This window comes from Neoarius graeffei, chromosome 7 (assembly GCF_027579695.1).
Source record: "Neoarius graeffei isolate fNeoGra1 chromosome 7, fNeoGra1.pri, whole genome shotgun sequence".
Lineage (NCBI taxonomy): Eukaryota > Metazoa > Chordata > Actinopteri > Siluriformes > Ariidae > Neoarius > Neoarius graeffei.
The window spans coordinates 84,445,737-84,470,667 of record NC_083575.1 but is presented as its reverse complement, the minus strand read 5'-3'; the positions used below and the strand labels follow the sequence as shown (position 1 = coordinate 84,470,667).

The window sequence follows — 24,931 nt, the reverse complement described above, 5'->3', positions numbered from 1 at the left end:
TAGTTTTACATAAAAATAAACAAACAAAAAAAACCCCCAAACAACCCTTCAGGACAATTCAAATACAATAGTTGTGTTAGTGTTAGTATGAAGTGTTAATAATATGAGGCTGTGGACCAATGACACTCTCAATTTCACTGAAATAATAATCACTTTTCCTCTGTGGGATGGGTGGGAAGTGTATCCTTGGACATGCAAAACCACCGGAAAGATGTTACTTGACCTCTGCAGTCATACACATTACCACTAACTCCCTAAACCTTGGCTACAATCACTTTAGAAGAAAAGGCTAAGGAGATCTGTATTACTTAACTTATTTTTTTATGACTACATGCAAACATGTAATACATTCACAATTACTATTGGATATAATTATCTTACCCATTTTTGTCACCAAATACATAACTTCCATAAAGTCTTCTTGATTGACAACCTCTGTAGATGAATCCACCAACTGGGAGCGCACCACCAGTAGACTCCAAGTCAAAAATAGATTGTTCATTTTCTATGAAAAAGAGCCACACAAACATAACGTTAATTATCTGAAAAGAAACAGTATACAAATGGTACTCTATAAAATATATCCTGAATACTTATATAATAGGCCATAATTCTAAAGACTTTAAAGCTAGATGGCCTTTCAATTTCATAAAATCGGTGAAATTTAGTTCCCTCTGAAATTTGGTCATTGTGATATATGTTTATTTCTGTAATATCTCATAAAATATCAGGCCAATCTGTGGCTCAGAAGTTATTTAATTTGAGGTGATTCCCAAGCAAATAGTGTGCATGAAATCGCTCGCTTCACGCAGTCAAGCAGACAGAGGAAGTCCGTGTGTGTGCACAGGTTTACCTTCTTCTTCTCTTTCTTTTGGGTTTTACAGCAGCTGGCATCCACAGTATTGCATTACTGCCATCTACAGGTTTACCTTTGACCGTGCACTGACAGTTACATTGTTCTGTTGCTAAACAAACAGCTGATCACACCGAGGTGCTTGCTGACCACCAATATTTATTAGTTTGGTCCTGCATTTCCTTTCCTTCGCAACATAACATCTTTTCTTCTTGCTTTCCGTTACTGTAGATGGTCTTCGACGTTTCATTCGTACACTCACGTCCTCCATTTTTCTCTCCTGTTTCACATTTGTATCCCACAATGCCTTGCGCGAACGGGGAAAGCCCACCATGTAATGCATGACGTAGTATCTTGAATTGGGTTATGGTGAAGCAGGAAAAAATAGCAGAGAATTTAGGGCCATGTGACTCTAAATTCATTAATTGTTCTATTAAAAAAAAACTAATAATTTGGAAGTCTGCGATTCGAATTCAGTAGCTTTCGGTCCACTAAACAAAAATAATTGGGTGTCGGGGAAAATTCTTTTTATGACCTACACTTGAAAAATCTGAAAGGCAGTCTACCTTTAAAAGTTCTGAATTGTAAGATCATGGTCTATGAAACACGCAAGCTACGATTCAGATGTTACTTAAATGTCCTGATTTCAAACCTTTTGCATCTTGCTATTATATCATACTATGTCATAGCATGAATGTAAAAAAGGTACTGTTTGCTTCCTTGAAAAACAGGAATGTATATCCCATATTTCCAACAATCTTTCAGAATGCCAATGGAGGAGGGTTTTAATGACCCATGGCTTGGGAACATTAAAGACCACTTTATTTTATGGGTAGCTGACTGTGCTCCTTTTCACAAAATGGCATCATTAACGTCCAGCTTGTGTGAGGGAGGGTCCAGTTTCTAACAAGAGTTTGTGTACTGAATGTTTGAGACAGTGTGTATAGCAACATAAGTTATGGCAGCTTTGGGAATGGCCAGTATTATAATGTTTCAGTCAGCGTGTTGTAAAACTACTCAGTGCTGTTTAATGAACCTATACTGTCAGCATGGTGATGTTTTAATAGTGTAAAAGGACCAGTAATTTGCCCATTTATTAGACCTTCTTTGGGGCATGTGCTGGTGGGGTATATAATAGGATGAGGCCATATGCGAGAATGAACAGTGCCCATGGGGGCTTAGAGCCATCTAAGCCAACTAATACTTCAAAATGAAATATCATTCTTGATTTCTTCTGGTATTGATTAGGCTCTCAACCATATGGGTTGTATTGAACTGTGCCAAAGCATCAACAACATGATAATTGTGCCTGACAATGATATATCATATTCATGAACATAAACTCGCATTCCATTCGATTCACAAGCATTTATGTTCTTCATTTCTCCTACACAGTTGGAGATGTCTCAAAGGCCGTGTTATCACATTCTTAAAGAATGTCGTATTGTATTTGAGAAATTACAAGTTGAAACTTTGCACTAATGGTGATTGGGAGACAGCTTGTTTTCTGAATAATGCGAATGTGGTATTAAAAGACAGGAAAACTAGTTAACAGTCAGAGCTCTTAAGATAGATATACCATAATCTTTCCCTTTGCTGATTTGCAGGATCCTTCCTGTTGTTGTGTTTCTTCCTGTCGTATCAGTACACAGGATCAGGAGGCTTCCATTGGCATCCATGTGTAGTTTATCCACTGCACACCTAAGACGGAATGTTGATAAGACCAGCCATTAGCCAATAGCAGGACCACAGATCGTATTATTTATGAGAGCTGTGTGAAATATGCAGCTTGTATGCATAAACCCAGTGAAATTATGATTAACCACAATTTCTGCTTATCCAAAATATAACTAAGTAACCAAGACTTGGTTGATGCCCAATATACAATTTCTTGGTTTTGCATTGGTACTGCAGAGGTAATATAGTTAACAAGACCATCAATGACGGCGTAACTCACTCCGGCCCCATCTATTCCAGAAGGAACGATCTAAAATGGGCCACCTTGTGCAATAAATGTTGTAAGCTATACCGTATACACTATGTACACTATATAGAACCTATATATAGAAGCTATATACACCCTAGGAATACCTACCTACTTGCCAGGAAGAATCCAAAATGGTGAGGAATTGACCGAGAAGAAGTGATTTTTGTTGAACTGCTCATTTAGGCTTAATTAGTCCATAACTTCATTAATACCTGTAATTAAGCAAATCTGGGTGGAAGTTATATGCACCCTAGGTATCCCTACCTTCCCGCCTGAAAGAATCAAAATCGGTGAAGAATTGTGGGAGAAGAAGTGATTTGTGTGGAAACTGCTCGTTAGGGATTGATTAATTACTCCATATCTTCATTATTAATTGCAATTATGCAAATTTGGGTAGAAACCATATGCACCGCAGGCCGACCTACCTTGCTGCCAAAAAAGAATCAAAATTGGTGAAGAATTGAGAGAGAAGAAGCGATTTTCGTGAAATGTGGACGATGCCGGACGGACGACAGACAACACATGATGGGATAAGCTCATCACCTGTCAGCTGGATGAGCTAACAAGTCTAACCTGGAATCTTTTTCTGTCTCAACCTTTGCTATGAATGAATTTCCATTTAAAAATTAGCTCAGTTTGGCATTATTCCTCTCAACTGATCCTGTTTCCATGAACTTGAAGGCAGAATTGTACCAGAAAATTAAAAGTTTTAGATGATAACGTAGCAGATAGGTGACAAATTATTAAGTCACCGGAACAGCTTCAGTCTGCCTTGGCATCATCTCTGGAACTTTCCTGGAGGGATGAACACTGTTGTTTCAAAAGATGTTCCTTCAGTTAGTGCTTTGATGATGGTGGTGGCGGTGGAGAGCGCTGTCTTAACACATCAAACCAAAATCTCCCAGGTTTTCAACTGGATTAAGATCTGGTGAGTCTGATAGTGATAGCACATAATTTATGTTTAATACTCATCAGTGCCATGTGGATGGGGCAGAGTTATCCTTGAAGAGACTACATCCATCAAGATAGAAATGTTTCACCATAAGATAAAGGTGATAAATCAGATCTTTGTATTGTTGTAGCGTGACGTTTCCCTCGAAGCAGGGCTATCAAGCCAAACCATGCCAGCACAATAAATGAATGTCACCCCCCCCCCACACACACACAGTATAACAGATCCACCATATTATCCTTCAATTTGTGAGTCATCTATAGTTACAGACTATCCCCACCATTTTAGAGATTAAAAAGAAGCAAGTCTAGGAAGGTAGCAAGAGCAGCCAAAGCAAACATCAGAAACTGTGTTTTTAATTCAGATGGCTTGAGAGAATAGACTATACCATACCTCATTAATTCTCCATATTTAGGGCCTGAGCACCAGAAGTGCATGGTCTCCAGTGTCCACTTTTGCCCTATTACTTTCCTAAGGATTCTGCTTCTTCTTCTTCAAGACTTGGTCATTTGTGAGGTGGTTCCAATGGGTGAAAACTCATGAAATTTGGTACACATATCAGTCCTGGCCACCACTACTCAGGGATAGAGGCTTGGACCCGGGTGTGTCCGGGGGACTCCATAGCACCCCTACATATCATTGAGGCTTTTGCCTGGTATATAGTTTCACCTATCCATGTCAAATTTGGTAGGTGTGTGGGGTGCTCCAAGACGAACAAAATTGTAATGTACTGTACATTGTATTAGCCATACTCAACAGGAAGTGAGTTATTTTTGGTTTTGTGCATTCTGACACGTGTTAAATTTTGACGTTCTCCTCCTATGCGGTTTGTTGGATTCATGCCGGATTTGGTATACCGGAGATGCTTGGGCCCTTCATCACTGCTTGCGGCTATATTATACATACAATTTACTCTGTACCCTGAAATTTTCAGAAACATCCTCATATTATCACCCACCTGCCAGGATCATGCAGTCCATGGGCGAAGATTTCTGGTGGTTGATTGGTGCTGTTGAAGTATGGGTTGTCCCATGGTATGACGTATGGAGTGGAGCAGTGGTCCGTGTCGACATCCACCCTCAGAACTGAACCAGTGAAGTCACTGTGGCAGCAAATCTCTCTCTTAGTAGGTTGACAGAATCAGAGGAATGTAGCTAACATCAAGGTCAAAGACATCCTACACTGCAAGCTCACTGCTTATTACTCTAGATTCTGATTTTAGAACATTAGAGAGTATGTAGATTAGTGTTTTCAATGCTCTATCATATGTAAGGGTTTGCTATGTTTTGTTGCTACCCTCCAGTACTAGAATATGATACTCCTGCTGTACATTGTTGGCAGAATCACCTTAATCCATCCATCTCCTCCATATCATCCAGAGTGATCATCCCATCACCCAGAAAGATATGCAAAAGGCCATCAGGTCCGAAGAGCAGCTGCCCACCCAAGTGCTTTCTGTGGAGTTCGGCCACCTCCATTAAGACTCGAAAGGTCCTAGTGTCCACCTGGTTGGGGTTTTTCCTTGAGAGAAACATCGAGAACATTCAATACACTACTCTAGGTCTATTTCATCAAGTGCAATTATCTATCTGTGCCAAATTATCTAATTGTAGTCATTCCTCATGACAGACTTTATAGAAATTCTTAAGAAATTAATTTGTGATTGATAAATAAGCATATTTATTTGCAGGGACTGTAATATAGTATAGATACGAATCCTGCAAAATGTTAAAAACTTTCAAAAGCTTTCAACGATTTACAATTTCCATTTTCTTGTGCACTGTATAGTTGAATGAAATATATCACTCTTCATAGCTATCCTGACATGCTTAGGCTTTGAGACTTGTCATAAAATGCAATAATTAAAATAAGTGAGTTTCCTTTCTTAACGGCTGCATGTTTTGCAATGCAGCAGAAAAGAATTCCAGTCAATGAAATTGTTTAATTATGCACAGCTATTAAATCTCTATAAAAACATCCATCACTGTCATAAAATATTTTACAACACCCTTGGTAGCCAAAAACCTGGTTTCAAAACCACATATATCCTGAAACATTTAACAACAATCATTAAACCAATTTTATTTCCCTCATACCCTTCAAAATTGGTCAGTCTGAGATGTGAGCAACGTATAAGTGGCTGACTGTTACCTGGACACTGTATACTCGACCACACGAAGAATGTGGTCATGAGGGCCGATTGCCCAGCGCTCCTGGTTCTTCGTGTAGGAGACGTAGAGCTTGCCGTTTTTCTTATAATTGGGGTGGAATGCCAGGCTTAGCAAGCCCCTTTCATCTCCTCCCTGCAAGTCAGATGGGGAGCACAAAGAATCTAGAAGTTAATTATGTTCCCTTTTTAAAAGCCAGCGTAGGGCCAGGCCTAAAGCCAGGCCCCCCGTGTCCCTTTCTGTCCCTTTCTTTCTTATTCTCTCCTTTTCTATCTCACTCTCTCCATATGGGAGCCAGTTACCCCCATGCCCTCTTGCTCCAGCTTTCTTTTATTCTTGCCCCCCTTTCTCCCTCCTTGACTACTGCATTACAAACAATTATAAAACATTTGACTCCCAGCAACCCCCTTCTTTCTGGTCCTCCATTTGGTTATGTGTGGCTCATTTTTGGGGCGAGGCCCCTGCATGATGCTTGGGCCCTCCCTGCAGCCTCCACCACACTAGTGATTTGTGTGTGTAATCTTTGGGGGGATATCCGCGAATGCAGCGGCGAGAGGCTGAAAGAATTTATTAGCTCACTGGCAGTTCATAGAGAGCACAAAAAGCCCAGGAGTCCTTCAGTCCAAGCTGTGGGCCTCCACCTCCTTATTCCATCTCGACCCCCACCCCATTCCCCTCCCGCCCCCCTGTTTTTTAATCCGTGCAAAATCTGAGAGGGGAGAAAAAAGGAATGGGGAAAAAATAAAAATAAACAAGGAGCAAGCTGCCAACTCCCACTGTCTTGGCAACATGTTTAGAAAAGCAATGAAATTGGTTGTGTAATAGGTAAACCTTTGTTTCACCCCGGGGGCAGCTACATCAGTTGTCACAACTCTGGTGGTCTACTCATCATCGTCAGCTGTAATAAGCAGCTGTATCATTTCAATCCCTGGCCAAACGATCAGGTTGGGCTTCTGTCTCTCTCCCTCTTTCTTGCATTGTTAAGAAAATAAAAAGAATGAACAGAATGCCAGGCATATGTGTTCATAATGTGTTAATAACAACGTTTCAAGCAAGCTTGTTTTTGAACAAAATTGCTCAGATTTAGCACTTTGGGATCGGACGTAACATGGGAGGAGTGTTTTCGCCCCACAATGAGCCAATGCAGCATGTCCAATAAACAAATACAGCATGCCGTCATGTCAGTTATGCGGCATTCCTTTCCGATATTTCACAGGAATTGAGTAAAGAGAGGTCTTCTGTGAACTGCTTGAGTTAACTCTGTGGTTCAGCTCACAGAATCAGCCAAAACACACAGACCATAAATTGGTCAGAGAAGCTCTGTTAGGCTGCACTGAACTAATCCAACTTGGACAGGCCAGTGGCACAAATGCGGACGCGAGTCTGCACCATCTCTGGAATGCTCCAGAGGGGAGTGGAAATGATCTTCAGAGACTTGAGTAATCACACTCTGGAGTCTTTTCAATTTGACCACAAAACTGGGAAAGCCGTGAAATCTGACAGATAAATAATGACTTATGGGCTCATTAAGCTTGACAAGACTTTTTTTGTTGTGGTTTTTATTAATTGCATGTTCCTGAGTTGGCAGGTACAATGCAATTGAGAATGAATTTAAGTGTATTTCCTATTACTTTGTTGAACCACCTGATTCATATGTAGAGCTGATGTCATGACCTAAATAGTGTGCCAAAAAAAAAAAAAAAACACATAGGAGGTCAAGACAGAATTCCACTGAATTGTATGTTCTCCAGCCAGGGACCACTGGATATGCAAGTAGGCAGACCTCAGTGATGACCCTGATGTGTGGCAAGAAGGCTCCACTCCTCTGGATCCAAATTAACAGCTGACATGTACTGAAATGAAGCCAAAATCACTCCATTGTGGTCCGTTTATCATTAGAAGAGGAGGAATACCAGTGGGGGCAAGTAGTTGGCAGACTTGCACCCAGCGAACAGGTCTGCTTAATTGCATCACTGGCACAAGCATCCTCATCTTAAGCCAAGACACTCCAACCATGTAAACCTTGCAACCTCCTCAGGAATTTACAAGCTGGACATATTGTAAGATTTCTTTCTTATGTAACAGTGACCATAATAGATTACTCAAGTCAGTGGGAACTGGGCAGGCTATGATATCTTTCTGGATTCTCGTTTTAAACTCAGACTGTCTTTATACCAACATCAAGCTCTTTAAAACACCTTTCTAACAGAGGTTTAGTATATCGTGTGTGTGTGTGTGTGTGTGTGTGTCTGGTTTACAATATCCAGATTCAGGGAAGCAAGCAAGTGATGTTCATAAGAGCCTGCCCTTACAAGTGTTCTGCCAGTAGTGGAACTCGAGCCAAGAAGCGAGAACAAGATGTGCTACAGCTACAAACTACACAACACTCCCCCTAAATTTCACGTAACCATTGGCAGTTTCCTGGCTTTGGGCTTTCAAGGCATGATACATAGCTTAGCTCATGCATTGCTGCAATGCACCTTTTGATCCTAGTGTGCTTGGAAAATCCTACATAAAAAGCAATACCTGGGAGCTGACTGAAAAAAAAAAAACATGCATACCTCAAAAGCTACCTGAACTCTTGATCCCCCAACTCAGAGCTTGGGATTTACACACATCTTGTATTCCACCTCCTTCAAAACACCTGTTATTATACATTACTGGAGCTGTAAATGGAGTACAATTGAAAATTGTACAGAAGACTGCAAATCACAATGTTTTTGGCCACACTGGTCATTCCTCAAGAGCTAAACTTTCTTCTGGAGATCAAGACAGTACTGGGGGAAGTTAAGTCAAGTGAGATGACAGCAGTGGTCGTTTCCTGAAGTGATCTGTTCAAAAGGAGTGGGTGAAGGGGAGGAAAAAGGCCATTTGTCAAAGCTGGGGTACTTATCTCCGACAGGTCTGAGAGCCCTTCTTGCTCATCTGAGTGAAAAAACCCAACAGCTGTGTGTAGTGTGACAGAGAGCATGACATGCCATGAACTATTTGCTTCAGCAAGAAATACTTTATTGCAGCTGGCTGCCCTCACTCTGGCAATAGAACCATGCTCACGTTGCATACAGATGTCTTCATCTCCGCTGCCATGCATCCTGGTCTAGCAGACACAACAGTAGAGCAGTCCTGTGCTTTTGCTGCTAACAATTCAATGTGCAACAAATCAAGGCGAAACTCTTAATCACCATCTCCTTCGTACAAATATTTTAAAAGATCAACACATGCTTCGGGTCTTTACGTGTCACCATGAGGACTGGAGTATATTTCAGCATCTGGAAAAGCTTGACTCAATACAAACCCAAAACAAGTTAATTGGCGAAGCACCGGTGCTTAAGCGCAGTCTTGCTCTGTCAAATCCAGACAACGATAGCAGCTGGTTAACCTGGTAAACACCACACAGCTGTGATGGCGTGGAGGATTAAACTGAGCAAGATCATTATCCCACAATGCACAGCTGAATAGGAATAATTTAAAAAAAAGTTTCAAACGGCAAACTGAGAAACTGCAAACAATTTAGATTAGCCAGTTGGCTTGGTTGTCAGCTGACAGGGTTTAATTGTTCCATTTAAGCACTGAGGGAAAGCATTATCCTGTAAGCAACATTACATTGGCTTTCAGGATGGTTTAATAATTGCAAAGAAAGAAGAATACTGGCGATTGACTCTTTGCATGAAAAAGAGGTCAAGAAGAATCATAGTGGCAAAATGGCAACCATGCAAACTATGCAAGTCTAAAAACAGGGATCATTTGGAGTAATGATGACAGAAATGGAATATACATGTGTTTCTGGGCCCTTGGGGCCAAATCTGAGAACACCCACAGCGCTTGAGGGACCTCCCTATAGTGGACAGCGCATTGTTTCTGAGTTGGTGTAATTGGCAGCGGGAGGATTGACGGTTTAAGGAAACATAGAACATTAGAATCAAAGTTGTGATAAAACACTATCTACTTTTCCAAAGCAACCAGGGGACCTACCGCGTACACAAAGAGAAAAACATCCTGTTGTTGCTTTGCGTAAACACCATCCGTTCTGTGTAGCTCTCAATGATAGCAGCCAAACTTCACAGAATAGGACTCTTGGGGACTACCAGGGTTTGAGACTTGCCTAATTTTGACATAATGAGTGCTTGGATCCACAGCCAATTATGCTTAATCATGATAAGGTGCACAAGGTCTTCCTAGCGAAGCGTTCGCATGTCAAATTCACGGAAGCCAATAATCACTCTCTCTGGGGAAGCAAAAGAAGCATGCGACACATGTAAACTTCCTGTCAAAACGTCGACTGCTTCCTCCATCTTGGGACACTTTTGCAAATAAATGCCTTTAAACAGAGTGCATTTGTAATGGGGAGAGATAAACATCCTTAGTGGCACACGGCAAAGCTCTTGCTGACGTATGGGAGGATATCCTCTAATCATGTGGCCACATTCTCCTGTTTTTCAGAAATTAAATATATATATTCACAGCAAGAAGGTCCGGGTTCGAGCCCCGTGGCCGGCGAGGGCCTTTCTGTGTGGAGTTTCCATGTTCTCCCCGTGTCCACGTGGGTTTCCTCTGGGTGCTCCGGTTTCCCCCACAGTCCAAAGACATGCAGGTTAGGTTAACTGGTGACTCTAAATTGACCGTAGGTGTGAATGTGAGTGTGAATGGTTGTCTGTGTCTATGTGTCAGCCCTGTGATGACCTGGCGACTTGTCCAGGGTGTACCCCGCCTTTCGCCCATAGTCAGCTCCAGCTTGCCTGCGACCCTGTAGAAGGATAAAGCGGCTAGAGATAATGAGATGAGATGAGATGAGATATTCACAGCAAGAAGGTCCGGGTTCGAGCCCCGTGGCCGGCGAGGGCCTTTCTGTGTGGAGTTTCCATGTTCTCCCCGTGTCCACGTGGGTTTCCTCTGGGTGCTCCAGTTTCCCCCACAGTCCAAAGACATGCAGCTTAGGTTAACTGGTGACTCTAAATTGACCGTAGGTGTGAATGGGAGTGTGAATGGTTGTCTGTGTCTATGTGTCAGCCCTGTGATGACCTGGCGACTTGTCCAGGGTGTACCCCGCCTTTCGCCCGTAGTCAGCTGGGATAGGCTCCAGCTTGCCTGCGACCCTGTAGAACAGGATAAAGCAGCTAGAGATAATGAGATGAGATGAGATGAGATGAGATATATACTCATTGTCACCCGAAGTAGAGATGTTCAAAGTGTTCGAGACGATCTTTACAAACACTTTTTTACCGATTGATTTCTTGAAGTTCACAGAAAAGGCTTTGCTGATTTCTTTAAGCTTTGGTGTAGTTAGTTTTGACACATCTTTGAAGGTTTTCAGGAGATTTAAATTTGAAAGATTGCAGTCATTGTGCGACTCTGTGTTGTTTAAGTTTGTTTATAATTTGGTTTCCCCCCAAGGCATAAAGCAGTATGGGTAATGTGAAAACAGTCAATTCAATTTTTTTTTCAATTATTACTTGTTACACTCTATGAGTGTAAACTGATCTCAATAAAAACAAATTTTATAATAGATTGTGTGATAACACATGGTCTCCATGTCAGGTTATAGACTGAAGAAATCCATTGTGTTCTGCTTATTGTACGTCATCAATCAGTTGAATGCAGAAAGTGGGCTCAGATAAACAACATCATTCGCCAAAGTGTGCTTGAGGTAATATTTTTTTTCTGTCCATTAGCATGTTTTGTTTACCTGTCCAGGGAGTTTTGTATCATCCTTTCCTGTCCTCCTATTGTGTAAACAACATACCTTGCTTAAACTGAAGGAACCATGGACTAAAGGTTAGAGAAGCAGCTTTGGAACCAAAAGGTTGTCAGTTTGATTCCCTGGACCAGCAGGAATGCCTGAAGTGCCCTTGAGCAAGGCACCTAACCCTCAACTGCTCCCTGGGTATCTTGTACATCGCTCTGGAAAAGAGTGTCTGCTATAATGCCTGTAATGTAAAATGCTTGAAATTCAAGATGCAGGGAATAGGTAAATAGTGATTTCGGAGGTGTCTTGTCTATAGGTTTTTGTACAAACTTCATCAGTTTCTTCAGTTCACCTATGTCAAAGGGTATGGAAAATGTATTTTCCTTTTGGCGTCCTGTGTTCATTGACAACAAGAAGCCAGGTTGGATGGATCCCCAGTAGGTACGGTACTAAATGCTCTTCAGTACATACATGTCTGGAACAAATCCATGGAGCAGAGTGATATGTGTTCAAAGAAGCACTCCTTCCTCTCTCTCCAAACTATTCATGACTGGACCTGACACTGAATATGCGTGTTTACTGTTGCGCCACAGAGCATGCTGGTATTGTCAGGCATGTCCTTCGACAGTGGTTTGACAAAATACACATGAAAGAGACACCAGTGAACCACTTCATAATAATATTGGTACAAACAGGCAAATTGGGCAGCATGGTGGTGTAGTGGTTAGCACTGTCGCCTCACAGCAAGAAGGTTCTGGGCTCGAGCCCAGTGTTTGACGAGGGCCTTTTTGTGTAGAGTTTGCATGTTCTCCCCGTGTCTGCGTGGGTTTCCTCTGGTTTCCCCCACAGTTCAAAGACATGCTGTTAGATTAACATGGGGCAGCCTTGGGCTGAAGTGTCCTTGAGCAAGGCACCTAACCCCCAACTGGTCCCCGGGCACTGTAACATAGCTGCCCACTGCTCTGGGGGGTATGTGTGTGTGCTCATTGCTTACATGTGTGTTCACTGCTTCAGATGGGTTAAATGCTTAAGTGTACATGTGATGAATAAAGAATGGCTTCCATGAGCATGTTTTGCTTACATTTTGCCATGGTCACTAACATATGCATAGCTGTCCAATGGGTTTTGTATCATCCTTTGCTGTCCTCCTATTGCGTAAACACCATACCTTGCTTAAAATGAGGAAGCCATGGCCGAAAGGTTCGAGAAGCAGCTTTAGGACCAAAAGGTTGCCAGTTTGATTCCCTGGACTAGCAGGAATGGCTGAAGTACCCTTGAGCAAGGCACCTAACCCTCAACTGCTCCCCAGGCTGCTCTGCATATGTTGTATGTCGCTCTGGATAAGAGCGTCTGCTATTATTATGGATATATAATGAAACTAATGAATATATGCTGTGTCTAGCGCTGTTGCCTCACAGCAAGAAGGTTCTGGAGCAAGAAGATGGTGGAGTTTGCATGTTCTCTTTGTGTCTGTGTAGGTTTCCTCCCACAGTCCAAAGACGTGGATTTGGTCAAGTGGCTACTCTAAATTGCCCATAGATGTGAATGTGAGTATGAATGATTATTCATCTCTGTGTTAACCCTGCAATAGACTGGCGACCTGTTCAGGGTGAACAACGCCTCTGACCCCATGTTAGTTGAGATTGAGTCCAGCTTCGCCTGTGATGCTAATAAATAAATGATATAGATAATGGATGGATGGATGGATGGATGGATGGATGGATGGATGAACAAATTATTCATATAAACATTTGTGACCCTGAATAAACTAAAGTAGTTACTAATGATGCATGAATGAAAACAAATGAATCATGCAGTGCTGTACATACACCATGTAAGCTCTAATTATATGGTTAATTAACAGGGCCTTTCTTTGTCCTACAAGCTTTATATTGGACCGCCCACTCTCGAAAGTAAAGAAAAAAAGAAAAAAAAATTTGGATGGGTTTTGGTGAACCATGTTTAGTACAGTGGTGCTTGAAAGTGTGTGAACCCTTTAGAATTTTCTATATTTCTGCATAAATATGACCTAAAACATCATCAGATTTTCACACAAGTCCTAAAAGTAGATCAAGAGAACCCAGTTAAACAAATGAGACAAAAATATTATACTTGGTCATTTATTTATTGATGAAAATGATCCAATATTACATATCTGTGAGTGGCAAAAGTATGTGAACCTCTAGGATTAGCAGTTAATTTGAAGGTGAAATTAGAGTCAGGTGTTTTCAATCAGTGGGATGACAATCAGGTGTGAGTGGGCACCCTGTTTTATTTAAAGAACAGGGATCTATCAAAGTCTGATCTTCACAACACATGTTTGTGGAAGTGTATCATGGCACGAACAAAGGAGATTTCTGAGGACCTCAGAAAAAGCGTTGTTGATGCTCATCAGGCTGGAAAAGGTTACAAAACCATCTCTAAAGAATTTGGACTCCACCAATCTACAGTCAGACAGATGCACAAATGGAGGAAATTCAAGACCATTGTTACTTTCCCAGGAGTGGTTGACCAACAAAGATCACTCCGAGAGCAAGGCGTGTAATAGTTGGCGCGGTCACAAAGGACCCCAGGGTAACTTCTAAGTAACTGAAGGCCTCTCTCACATTGGCTAATGTTAATGTTCATGAGTCCACCATCAGGAGAACACTGAACAACAATGGTGTGCATGGCAGGGTTGGAAGGAGAAAGCCACTGCTCTCCAAAAAGAACATTGCTGCTCATCTGCAGTTTGCTAAAGATCACGTGGACAAGCCAGAAGGCTATTGGAAAAATGTTTTGTGGACGGATGAGACCAAAATAAAACTTTTTGGTTTAAATGAGAAGCGTTATGTTTGAGGAAAGGAAAACACTGCATTCCAGCATAAGAACCTTATCCCATCTGTGAAACATGGTGGTGGTAGCATCATGGTTTGGGCCTGTTTTGCTGCATCTGGGCCAGGACAGCTTGCCATCATTGATGGAACAATGAATTCTGAATTATACCAGCTAATTCTAAAGGAAAATGGTCAGGACATCTGTCCATGAACTGAATCTCAAGAGAAGGTGGGTCATGCAGCAAGACAACGACCCTAAGCACACAAGTCGTTCTACCAAGGAATGGTTAAAGAAGAAGAAAGTTCATGTTTTGGAATGGCCAATTCAAAGTCCTGACCTTAATCCAATCGAAATGTTGTGGAAGGACCTGAAGCGAGCAGTTCATGTGAGGAAACCCACCAACATCCCAGAGTTGAAGCTGTTCTGTACGGAGGAATGGGCTAAAATTCCTCCAAGCCGGCGTGCAGGACTGATCAACAGTTACCGCAAACGTTTAGTTGCAGTTATTGCTGCACAAGGGGGTCACACCAGATACTGAAAGCAAAGGTTCACATACTTTTGCCACTCACAGATATGTAATATTGGATCATTTTCTTCAATAAATAAATGACCAAGTATAATATTTTTGTCTCATTTGTTTAACTGGGTTCTCTTTATCTACTTTTAGGACTTGTGTGAAAATCTGATGATGTTTTAGGTCAGATTTATGCAGAAATATAGAAAATTCTAAAGGGTTCACAAACTTTCAAGCACCACTGTATATAATGAAAGTATATATATATATATATATATATATATATATATATACACAGTCCTGTGCAAAAGTCTTAGGCACATGTAAAGAAATGCTGTCGATCAAAAATGGCTTAAAAAATCATGAAATGAAATGATTCAACATTAAAAATACTATAAACAGTAAGCAATAAACCATAATAAATGAAACAAAGTCAACATTTGGTGTGAGACGACCCTTTACTTTAGTCTCAGGTACAATGAGTGCAGTTTTATGCGTAAATGAGCTGTAGGTTTTACTGAGCATCTTACAGAACCAGCCGCAGTTCTTCTGGACACTTTTGGCCCTTTTCCACTACCCTTTTTCAGCTCACTTCAGCTCGCTTCAGCTCACTTCAGCCCGACACGGCTCGCGTTTCGACTACCAAAAACCAGCACGACTCAGCTCGCTTCAGCCCTGCTTAGCCCCTAAAACTCGCACCGTTTTGGAGTAGGGCTGAAGCGAGCCAAAGTGAGCCGAGTGAGGCTGGGGGCGTGAGCAGACACTCCCCTGTGCACTGATTGGTGAGGAGGAGTGTCCTCACATGCCCACACACGCCCCGCGAGCACGCTGGGATCTGTCAACACCGCAAACCCGGAAGAAGAAGAATTACGAATTACGAGAATTTCTGAAGCCTTATGCGCCTCACCTCATCTATACGCTCTTGCCAGTATCTCTCCGCGTTGTCGGTGACAACAAGCCACAGCACCAAGACCAGCAACACTAATGACTCCATGTCCTCCATGTTTATTGTTTACTATCCGGGTTGTGAGACTACCGCTTAAAAGCTCACTGATGTCACTGTTTGCGCTGCTTAACGACATCACCTGATGTCCACCCACTTTCGCTAACTCCACCCAATGTGTCCACCCACTTCCAGCCAGCACGGTTCAGCGCGGTTGTAGTTGAAATGCAACTCCAACAGCCCCGCTCAGCCCGACTCAGCACGGCACGGCTCAGCCCGACTCAGCCGCGTTTGTAGTGGAAAAGCGGCATTTGACTGTCACACTTGCGTCTTCATTTTGCACCAAAACCCAGTAGCCTTCATTATGTTTTCTTTTTTAATCTGAAAAGTGCTCTCTTATGTAATATGCTGCTCAGCTACAAACTTTTTTTAAATTTTGTTTTGGAAAACAAACATTTGTAACTCTAAAATATTTTTTGCACTGACTTGATAATGTAGAAGTCATAAAATAGAAATCTATAGCAAAGTTTGTATGAAAAAAATTAAATAGGGTGCCAAAGACTTTTGAAAAGTAGTGTATAGGTATCAAAGTATACAACCGACAGAGAAAAACCCAATTTTTATCTGAAACTTAATTTTTTTTTTGTCTTTTTTGCTGCAACATCTGACAGGTTTTCCCAGACGAAAGTCTTATATGCTGTTTTCCTGAGACAAAAAAACAAAAAACAAACAAAAAAGTTTTCCTCTCCAGATTCTCCAAACCAATTTTACAGTGTTCCACCCACTAGTTAATATACTTCCCAATACTACAGTGCCTCTTACCTTGATTCCAGTTTGCACTAGTTTGTGGATGTCCAGGTATGGCTCTTTAAGAAGCTCCATATCATGAGTGAGAATGCGGACAAAGCCTTCCTTCTCCACAATGAACAGGCGCTGCGATCCATCCCCACAATGCACCATGGCCACGGGCTGACGCAGCCCACTCAAGATCTCCTGAGCACAGTAGCAGTTGTGCTTATGCTTCCTGCTGAAGAGAGCGAATTGGTCAGATCATTTAAATCCCTTATACCGTTGTTTTAACAAGTCATTATTTCGTCAGGGGGAAATAGTTTAATCCGTGCATTTATGTCATGTCAACAAAAGAGCTCTTATAATATCGATTACTATCAAATATGAGCAGATTTTACAATTTATCAACAGACGTTCACAGTGCAGGTCAAGAAACTCCTAAGGTGTGAAAAATGTTTTCTGTTAACCAGAAATCAGACCTGATTTTATTAAAAAAAAAAAAACAAACAAAACAGACCAGATTAACTGTTATTAGCTCATCCGGCTGACAGGTGATGAGCTTATGCCATTACATGTTGTCCGCTGTCTGTCCATCATCAGTCGTCCACATTTCACGAAAATCGCTTCTTATCTCTCAATTCTTCACTGATTTTTATTCTTTTTGGCAGGAAGGTAGGTCTGCCTGGGGTGCATATCGATAGCTTCTACCCAAATTTCTATAATTGCAATTAATAATGAAGATATGGAGTAATTAATCCCTAACAAGCAGTTTCCACACAAATCGCTTCTTCTCCCTCAATTCTTCACCGATTTTGATTCTTTCTGGCATGAAGGTAGGGGTACCTAGGGTGCATATAACTTCTACCCTTGTACTTACTTACTTGTACTTGGTAAGGTCTTCACGTTTAGTCTGCCTGCTCACAATCTAGTTTTAATGACCTTAGGAGGTGTCTCCAAGAACTCCTGTCCACAGTAGCACGAATGGCTGTGGAGATGTCGCAGTAGTTGCCGAACAGTTGCCTGACATCAGCAGCAATAGTTTGCAGAATGCTAAGACGTGGGCGGCCAACGCTGCGGTGACCATGGGAGGGAGTCCAGCCCAGTAGATATTTAGGAAGTCGGGCAATCTCCATCTGAGCGACATGCCTGAAGTAGCGCAATCTGTTCACCTGGATAAGCGTACCAAGCTTACAACAGGCAGTCCGAGCACGAAGTTCCCTATTAGTGACGCAATCTTGCCAACGTACTTTAAGGATTCTCAGCAAATAGGAATGCTGGAGGCTTTCAAGGTGACATACATGCTGGTTTTTCAGAGCCCGGGGGGGGAGCCATACAACAGCAGTGAAAGCACACCACTCTCAAAGATCTTTACCTTTGTAGTAAGGGTAATCCCGTGGTTTTTGCAGATGTTATTTAGAGAGTTAAATGCGCCCGATGCTTTGCCAATCCTAACATTGATTTCCTTGTCAAGGGAGCTGTCACTGGAGATAATAGAGCCAAGGTATCTCAAATGGTTCACCTACTCCAGAGGTTCATTATCCACTGTAAGGTCAAGGACTTCGTCCTGCTGAAAGGGATGTTGATTGTGGAATTTGCCTATCAGCATGTATTTGGTCTTTTTGGCATTGATCTTTACGCCAGCTTCTTTACCAATGTCAGAGATGCTGAATGTCGCTTCTTGAAGACCATCTATACTGCTGTCAAGAACAGCAATGTCATCTGCATCGTCGAGATCGCTGATGTATACTGTCGGGTGTCGAGAGCTGCAGCGATTCTGGAGCAGAAATCTGTGTGAGAAGGTTCTCTCAGACAGGGCACGCTCCAGAACCCAGTTGAAGACAATGTTGAAGATTGCTTAATTACAATTATTAATGAAGTTATGGACTAATTAAGCCTTAATGAGCAGTTCAACAAAAATTGCTTCTTCTTGGTCAATTCCTCGCTGTTTTGGATTCTTTCTGGCAAATAGGTTGCTATTCCTAGGGTGGATATAGCTCCTATATACTGTATAGCTTGTATATAGTGTATATAGCGGCGGCATGGTGGTGTAGTGATTAGCACTGTTGCCTCATAGCAAGAAGGTCCTGGGTTCGAGCCCAGCGGCCAACGAGGGCCTTTCTGTGTGGAGTTTGCAAGTTCTCCGTGTCTGTGTGGGTTTCCTCCTGGTGCTCCGGTTTCCCCCACAGTCCAAAGATATGGTGGCTCTAAATTGACCATAGATGTGAGTATGAATGGTTGTTTGTGTGTCTATATGTCAGCCCTGCGATGACCTGGTGACTTGTCCAGGGTGTACCCCGCCTCCTACCCATAGTCAGCTGGGATAGGCTCCAGCTTGCCTGCGGCCCTGTACAGGATAAGCAGCTACAGATAATGGATGGATGGTGTATATAGCTTGCAACATTCATTGTGCAAGGTGGCCACTTTAGATTGGCCGGAGTGAGTTACGCCATCATTGATGGTCTTGTATAAAACTTACACCAGAGTATTATTCAAAGAATGTTTGAATTTGAGTGGCCAGAAGGTGTTGATTAATTTTCTATGACAACAGCTCTGGTTATAAGACATGGGTTTATATTAACTTATTCTAATATGTTAGCAATTTTATAGTGACTTGATTAGAGGATGCATCACATAATCTACGGATAATAAATGGATGAAAAACATTTAATCAGTGACATGGTAATGTGATCTGTTTTTATTTATTTTACATAAATACATGTCTCTAGTGTCAGCAAAGTCAGGATGTTTTGTGTTTTCTGGTTTCTCAGTAACATGACAAACTTCTTTTTTGTCTTATTGACTTCGAGAGAGAGAGAGAGAGAGAGAGAAGAGGCTGGTGAGGAAATGACTATTTATCAGTGCTAAAATACAGGTGATAAGAGGTTTTGCAAACGATCCACAACAACAGCAACAACAACAAATGACTCTGCATAGAGAAAAATTATGGAATTCATTAATACATTAAAATGTGTCGTGACTGGCAAATTGATGTAGTACAAGAAGAATAAAACACTACAGGATGTGCTGTTACAGAAGAATAATCAACTTTGGCATCAGTGTTGATCATTTTCCTATAACAGCACACCCCCAAGTGTGTCAGGAGCATGTGTGCGCTCAGTAGCAGGTGTTCACAGCCTGGGAGCGATTTGCCATACTTTTAGGAATGCACAATATGATGATGGTGCTGATGCTGACATTCTGATTCATTATGTTCATCACACTGATGAATATCAGACAAATATGGACATTTTAACAGTTATCTGCTCATATTTACATTACTGGACATGCCTAAAGGGTTTCCTCATTGCTCTGGTTCCAAGAACTGAACAAATGAAAGACATTTAGAAAAAAAAAATCACAGATGGATTAAAGTGTTCTGAGTCAAATGTAAACTAAACAGCTGTATCCCATATCAGAACCAAACTCAACATATGAGTGAACACTTGTAGTTTTTAGATTAAGCCAATTTTCAAAAGTTTTTGGTGCTCGTCTGATTCTACCAGCTGAGATAGCTGCTTTTCGAGACCATCCCTCACCATGTCCTTTCGCATAAGCTTCAAAGCCCACTGATCCAGATCAGAGCAGGAGCAGTATAAGCACTTTCTTTGTGCCCTTAAAGCTGGCTAAACCAGCACTAGACAAACAAACGTGGCTCGGCCATGGGAAGGAGGGGGCATCGACTCGAGCCAGGCCAAAAGCACAAGCGGGAATATTTTTACATGTAGGCTCATTCATGCATGTTGGGACATTAATGACTTCTGCTCTTATCTGGCAAAAGCACAAGAGATGGACTGAACGGGCTGGCATTCATCATCTGATGAATACAGTTTTCAAAATCATTAATGTGAAATTAACTGTGAAGTGATGCTACAAGCATGTAAAAAAAAAAAAGAAATCTAATCTATGAATGTCCAGGAGTGGTTTGATTTAAAGAAAATAAACTATAAAATCACTGAAATCTGAATGTAGTTTGATACATACCTGTTGATCGGTTCGATTCTCTCATCTCCCAAGTAGTTGGAGTCTTGCCCACGCAGTAGCTTTCGGTGGAAATCAGGAAAGCACTGGCCCCCATTCCTTCTCCCGTAGTATTGGCAGAACTCGTCTACATCGGCTTGGAAGAGCTCTGCCAAACACAGACAGACAACTGCGCTCAGCCCGAAACAGACACCACGCGAGTCTTAGAGTATGATGTCATTGCCTTCAAGACCAGCAGAATCCCATGTAGTTAAAGCTGTTCCCCAGGCAAGCTCACACAGTTCGAGACGTCTCACCACAGGCTCAAGCTAAATCCCATCTGTGGTTATGGCGTACTAGTTGGACACTGTGAGATGCTAGATTTAACATTTATAAATCTCACTGTTATATTTGTTTCATAAACTTATAATCCACAACAGGAGATTCCACAATAGGTGTGCCATTGATATTGCATTCACAAATATATACTGTAAGGAATGTAAAAGGAAAAGAAATTTAAAACATACAGTACTGTGTAAAAGTCTTAGGGACATGGAAAGAAAAGCTGTAGACCAAAAATGGCTTAAATAATACTATAAACAGTAATCAGTAAGCCATAATAAATGAAACAAAGTCAATGTTTGGTGTGAGACGACCCTTTGTTTTAAAAAAAAATCGTAGTCTCAGGTACAGTGAGTGCAGTTTGATAAGGAAATGAGCTGTAGGTTTTACTGAGCATCTTACAGAACCAGCCACAGTTCTTCTGGACGCTTTGACAGTCACACTTGCGTCTTCATTTTGCACCAAAACCCAGCAGCCTTCATTATGTTTTCTTTTTTAATCTGAAAAGTGCTCTCTTATGTAATATGCTGCTCAGATACAAACTTTTATTTTATTATTTTTTTAATTTTGTGCTTGAAAACAAACATTTGGAACTCTAAAATGTTTTTGTACCGACTCGATAATGTAGAAGTCATAAAATAGTCAAGTCAAGTTTATTTTTATAGCGCTTTTAACAACAGACATTGTTGCAAAGCAGCTTTACAGAATTTTAGTGACTTTAAACATGAGCTAATTTTATCCCTAATCTATCCCCAATGAGCAAGCCTGTGGCAACGATGGCAAGGAAAAACTCCCCCAGATGACATGAGGAAGAAATCTTGAGAGGAACCAGACTCAAAAGGGAACCCATCCTCATTTGGGTGAACAGATAGTGTGATTATAACATTTTAACAGTTTAAACATGATAATGAAAATCTATAACAAAGTTTGTATGGAAAAAAAAATAGGGTGCCTAAGACTTTTGCACCGTATGGTAGGTAGTCATTTTACTTTGAAATACAAGATAATCAATAAAATACTTCAAAAATCATATCTCATCTCATTATCTCTAGCCGCTTTATCCTTCTACAGGGTCGCAGGCAAGCTGGAGCCTATCCCAGCTGACTATGGGCGAAAGGTGGGGTACACCCTGGACAAGTCGCCAGGTCATCACAGGGCTGACACATAGACACAGACAACCATTCACACTTACAGTCAATTTAGAGTCACCAGTTAACCTAACCTGCATGTCTTTGGACTGTGGGGGAAACTGGAGCACCTGGAGGAAACCCACGCGGACACGGGGAGAACATGCAAACTCCACACAGAAAGGCCCTCGCCGGCCCCGGGGCTCGAACCCAGGACCTTCTTGCTGTGAGGCGACAGCGCTAACCACTACACCACCGTGCCGCCTCAAAAATCATATATTATCTATTATTCTATCCACATTCACTGGATATGAGCAATCGCACGATCTGATTGGCTACTCTACTACTAGGCTATCAGCTAATATACCAAGAGTAGAGGAAAATAAAATGGCGGAGTGTGTTGCTGACACAACCAATGGCAAATTAAAAATTCTACTAGAAAACAAAAAACCCCAAATTATCAAGTATTTAAAAGAATCAGAAATAGTTAAAAGAATATAGTCCCCCCCCCCCCCCCCCATATCTCCTGTTCCACACTCCAGCCCAGTCGGTGGCAGTAATACACCTTTAAGTTGGTTTGCCAACTGCCAAAAAACCCTAAAGAAGAAGAAGAAGAAACCCCCCCCCCCCCCCCCCCATTACAAAAAAGCAACAAAAGTATTTGATGGTAAGAACGTATCTTTTTAAAATTTTTCAAGAATTATTATTATCGCATTTTTCACAAATTGCTCCTGTTATTTTGCCAGTTTGTTTACATTCTAAGCGGAAATGATTTTGTTGGATGTTTTGTATAAAGTTTTCATTTATCGAATTTGCAAAAAAAAAAAAATTAAAAATGCTCCGTTTCTCAAAATCCAGTGAATGTGGATAGAATAAAACAGTTATTCCACTCAATCTCGTCGTACATGGCTTATAACCAACTTGGTGCTACGTACCTCATCAGCTATCAGCTCATGTACGACTCGATTTCATGGAATAACTGTTAAATATAAAATTATAATTTTAGCTATAGTATCCCACGCCATTCACTTAGCACTGCACCATGACCTCATTCAGCCCATGAAATATTTGAAACATTCTAAAAAATTCCACATATTCAACAGGAAGTGGAATCTCCTGAATTTCCTAAAGGTCATGGGAAGAAGAAAAGACTAAGTTCTTTCATTTCTTCTTCTTTATTTTCAGGAATATTGAGCTATCGAGTCACAAGGTCACTTTGAAAGTACAACCCTTTTACGGTACCTAAATTATTCATTATAAATAATGTTTGCATGCCATGAACACAGATGCTAGTTAACCAATGTGTTAAAGAACCGTGCTAATCAACTAAGAGACAAAAAGCAGTGGTTTTCAAGAAAGAAACCACGTAAAATGTTATTTTAGCACATTTTTGGAATGATTAAATGCTTGTTTCCGTCGATCCATTTTTCTATACTCATAAAAAAATTAAGTTTTGAGTTACAAGGGTTAAATAACATGACATTCTTGGAATCTCCCAAATATATTTATTCCATACCACTTTTGGACATATGTGGAAGGTTTAAACACAACGTTAAACATGTCAAACGTGAGCATGTCAAATTCAAAATTGTCAAACATTCAGTCTGAAGTGCATTTTTCATCTGGAACATGTCAGTCAAATTTAAATAAATGATGAACGAACACCCAAATTTGATTGATTGTGCTTCGCAGATTAAATCTGCTTGCTTGCTACCAGAGGAAACACACTGATTTATTTCTCTATGAACAAGCAGCATAAATCTCTCAGGAAACACAGAAAACTTAGCAAGTGGGAATGATAAAAAAACGAAACGAAATGCGGCCTACGTGGTACGGCTTTACGGCGAGGTTGTTAACAGCTCCACAGTGACCTAAAAACAACCGGGCTAGTGATTTCCTCTTAACCAAACCCTCACAGAGAGGAGCGTCTGCTTGGGAGGGCAGAGCAAATACACCAGTGATCGAAACACAAACACACTCCTCTCCTTACTTTCATCTTAACCAATCCCCTTTGCAATGCTTGAGGAGTGTGTTTTTGTGTGTGTGTGTGTGTGTGTGTGTGTGCTGGTGCTGGGGGTGACCACACCAACAACTGAGGTGATAGGATATCCCTAAACATCTAAACACAACAAGGAGATCAAAGACACACGCACATACATACTCAGCCATGCCACCCACGTACAAGTGGTTATCTCAGGCCTGCTAGTGTGAGTCCTGAGTCATAGTGGTGTGAGGGAGCGAAGCAAAGCAGTAAATGCTTTTATGGGGAGAATACCGAGTCTGGAAGTGGACTGGGGTGTCTCTGGTGCTGAAGGATGGATAAGAAGTCCGTAAAAGCTATCGTTTGTAGGTTAGGGCACCTCTGTGGAATCTCAGAATGTAGATAAGTACTAATTATTGAAGTGTTTAAGATCAACGACATCCATACAAGCAAATCAACAGATTCTTTCGGACTTTAAAAAGCTCAAACAATAATTTGTATGCTTTCGGATTTTTGTAACATAGTATATAGCGTATGACTAACGATGGTATTTAAAATGTAAGTTACAAAAACCTTGCTAGCAATGCGATCCATCAAGGGAAGTATAGCGAGATAACCACACTGCAAAAAATGGCCTTTCAAAAATAAGAAATAAAAGATTAAAACAAAGCATATTTGCTTGAATCAGGTGAAAAAAATCTGCCAATGGAACTAGTCAAATTTGACTTGGTAAGATTTCTTAAAGTAAGATGAAAAATCTAACCTGTTTTTAGATGAAATAATTCCAAAATAAGATTGGGGAACTTATTATGCGAGAT

The 24,931-nt window shown here is 41.2% G+C and overlaps 1 protein-coding gene across 3 annotated transcripts in view; it reads right to left on the bottom strand.

The window, feature by feature from the left end:
- Positions 1–24,931, bottom strand: part of hhip (hedgehog interacting protein) — a 54,282-nt gene that overhangs the window by 15,467 nt on the left and 13,884 nt on the right. For 2 of the 3 annotated variants that reach the window (XM_060926530.1, XM_060926532.1), the window contains exons 3-9: positions 20,688–20,832; positions 16,740–16,944; positions 5,944–6,095; positions 5,140–5,313; positions 4,751–4,894; positions 2,433–2,554; positions 382–505 (exon numbers count right to left, since the gene is read on the bottom strand). In XM_060926530.1, the coding sequence (XP_060782513.1) occupies positions 382–505; positions 2,433–2,554; positions 4,751–4,894; positions 5,140–5,313; positions 5,944–6,095; positions 16,740–16,944; positions 20,688–20,832 (1,066 nt within the window). The remainder of the gene's footprint in view (positions 1–381; positions 506–2,432; positions 2,555–4,750; positions 4,895–5,139; positions 5,314–5,943; positions 6,096–16,739; positions 16,945–20,687; positions 20,833–24,931) is intronic. The other variant, XM_060926531.1, reaches the window with a different exon arrangement.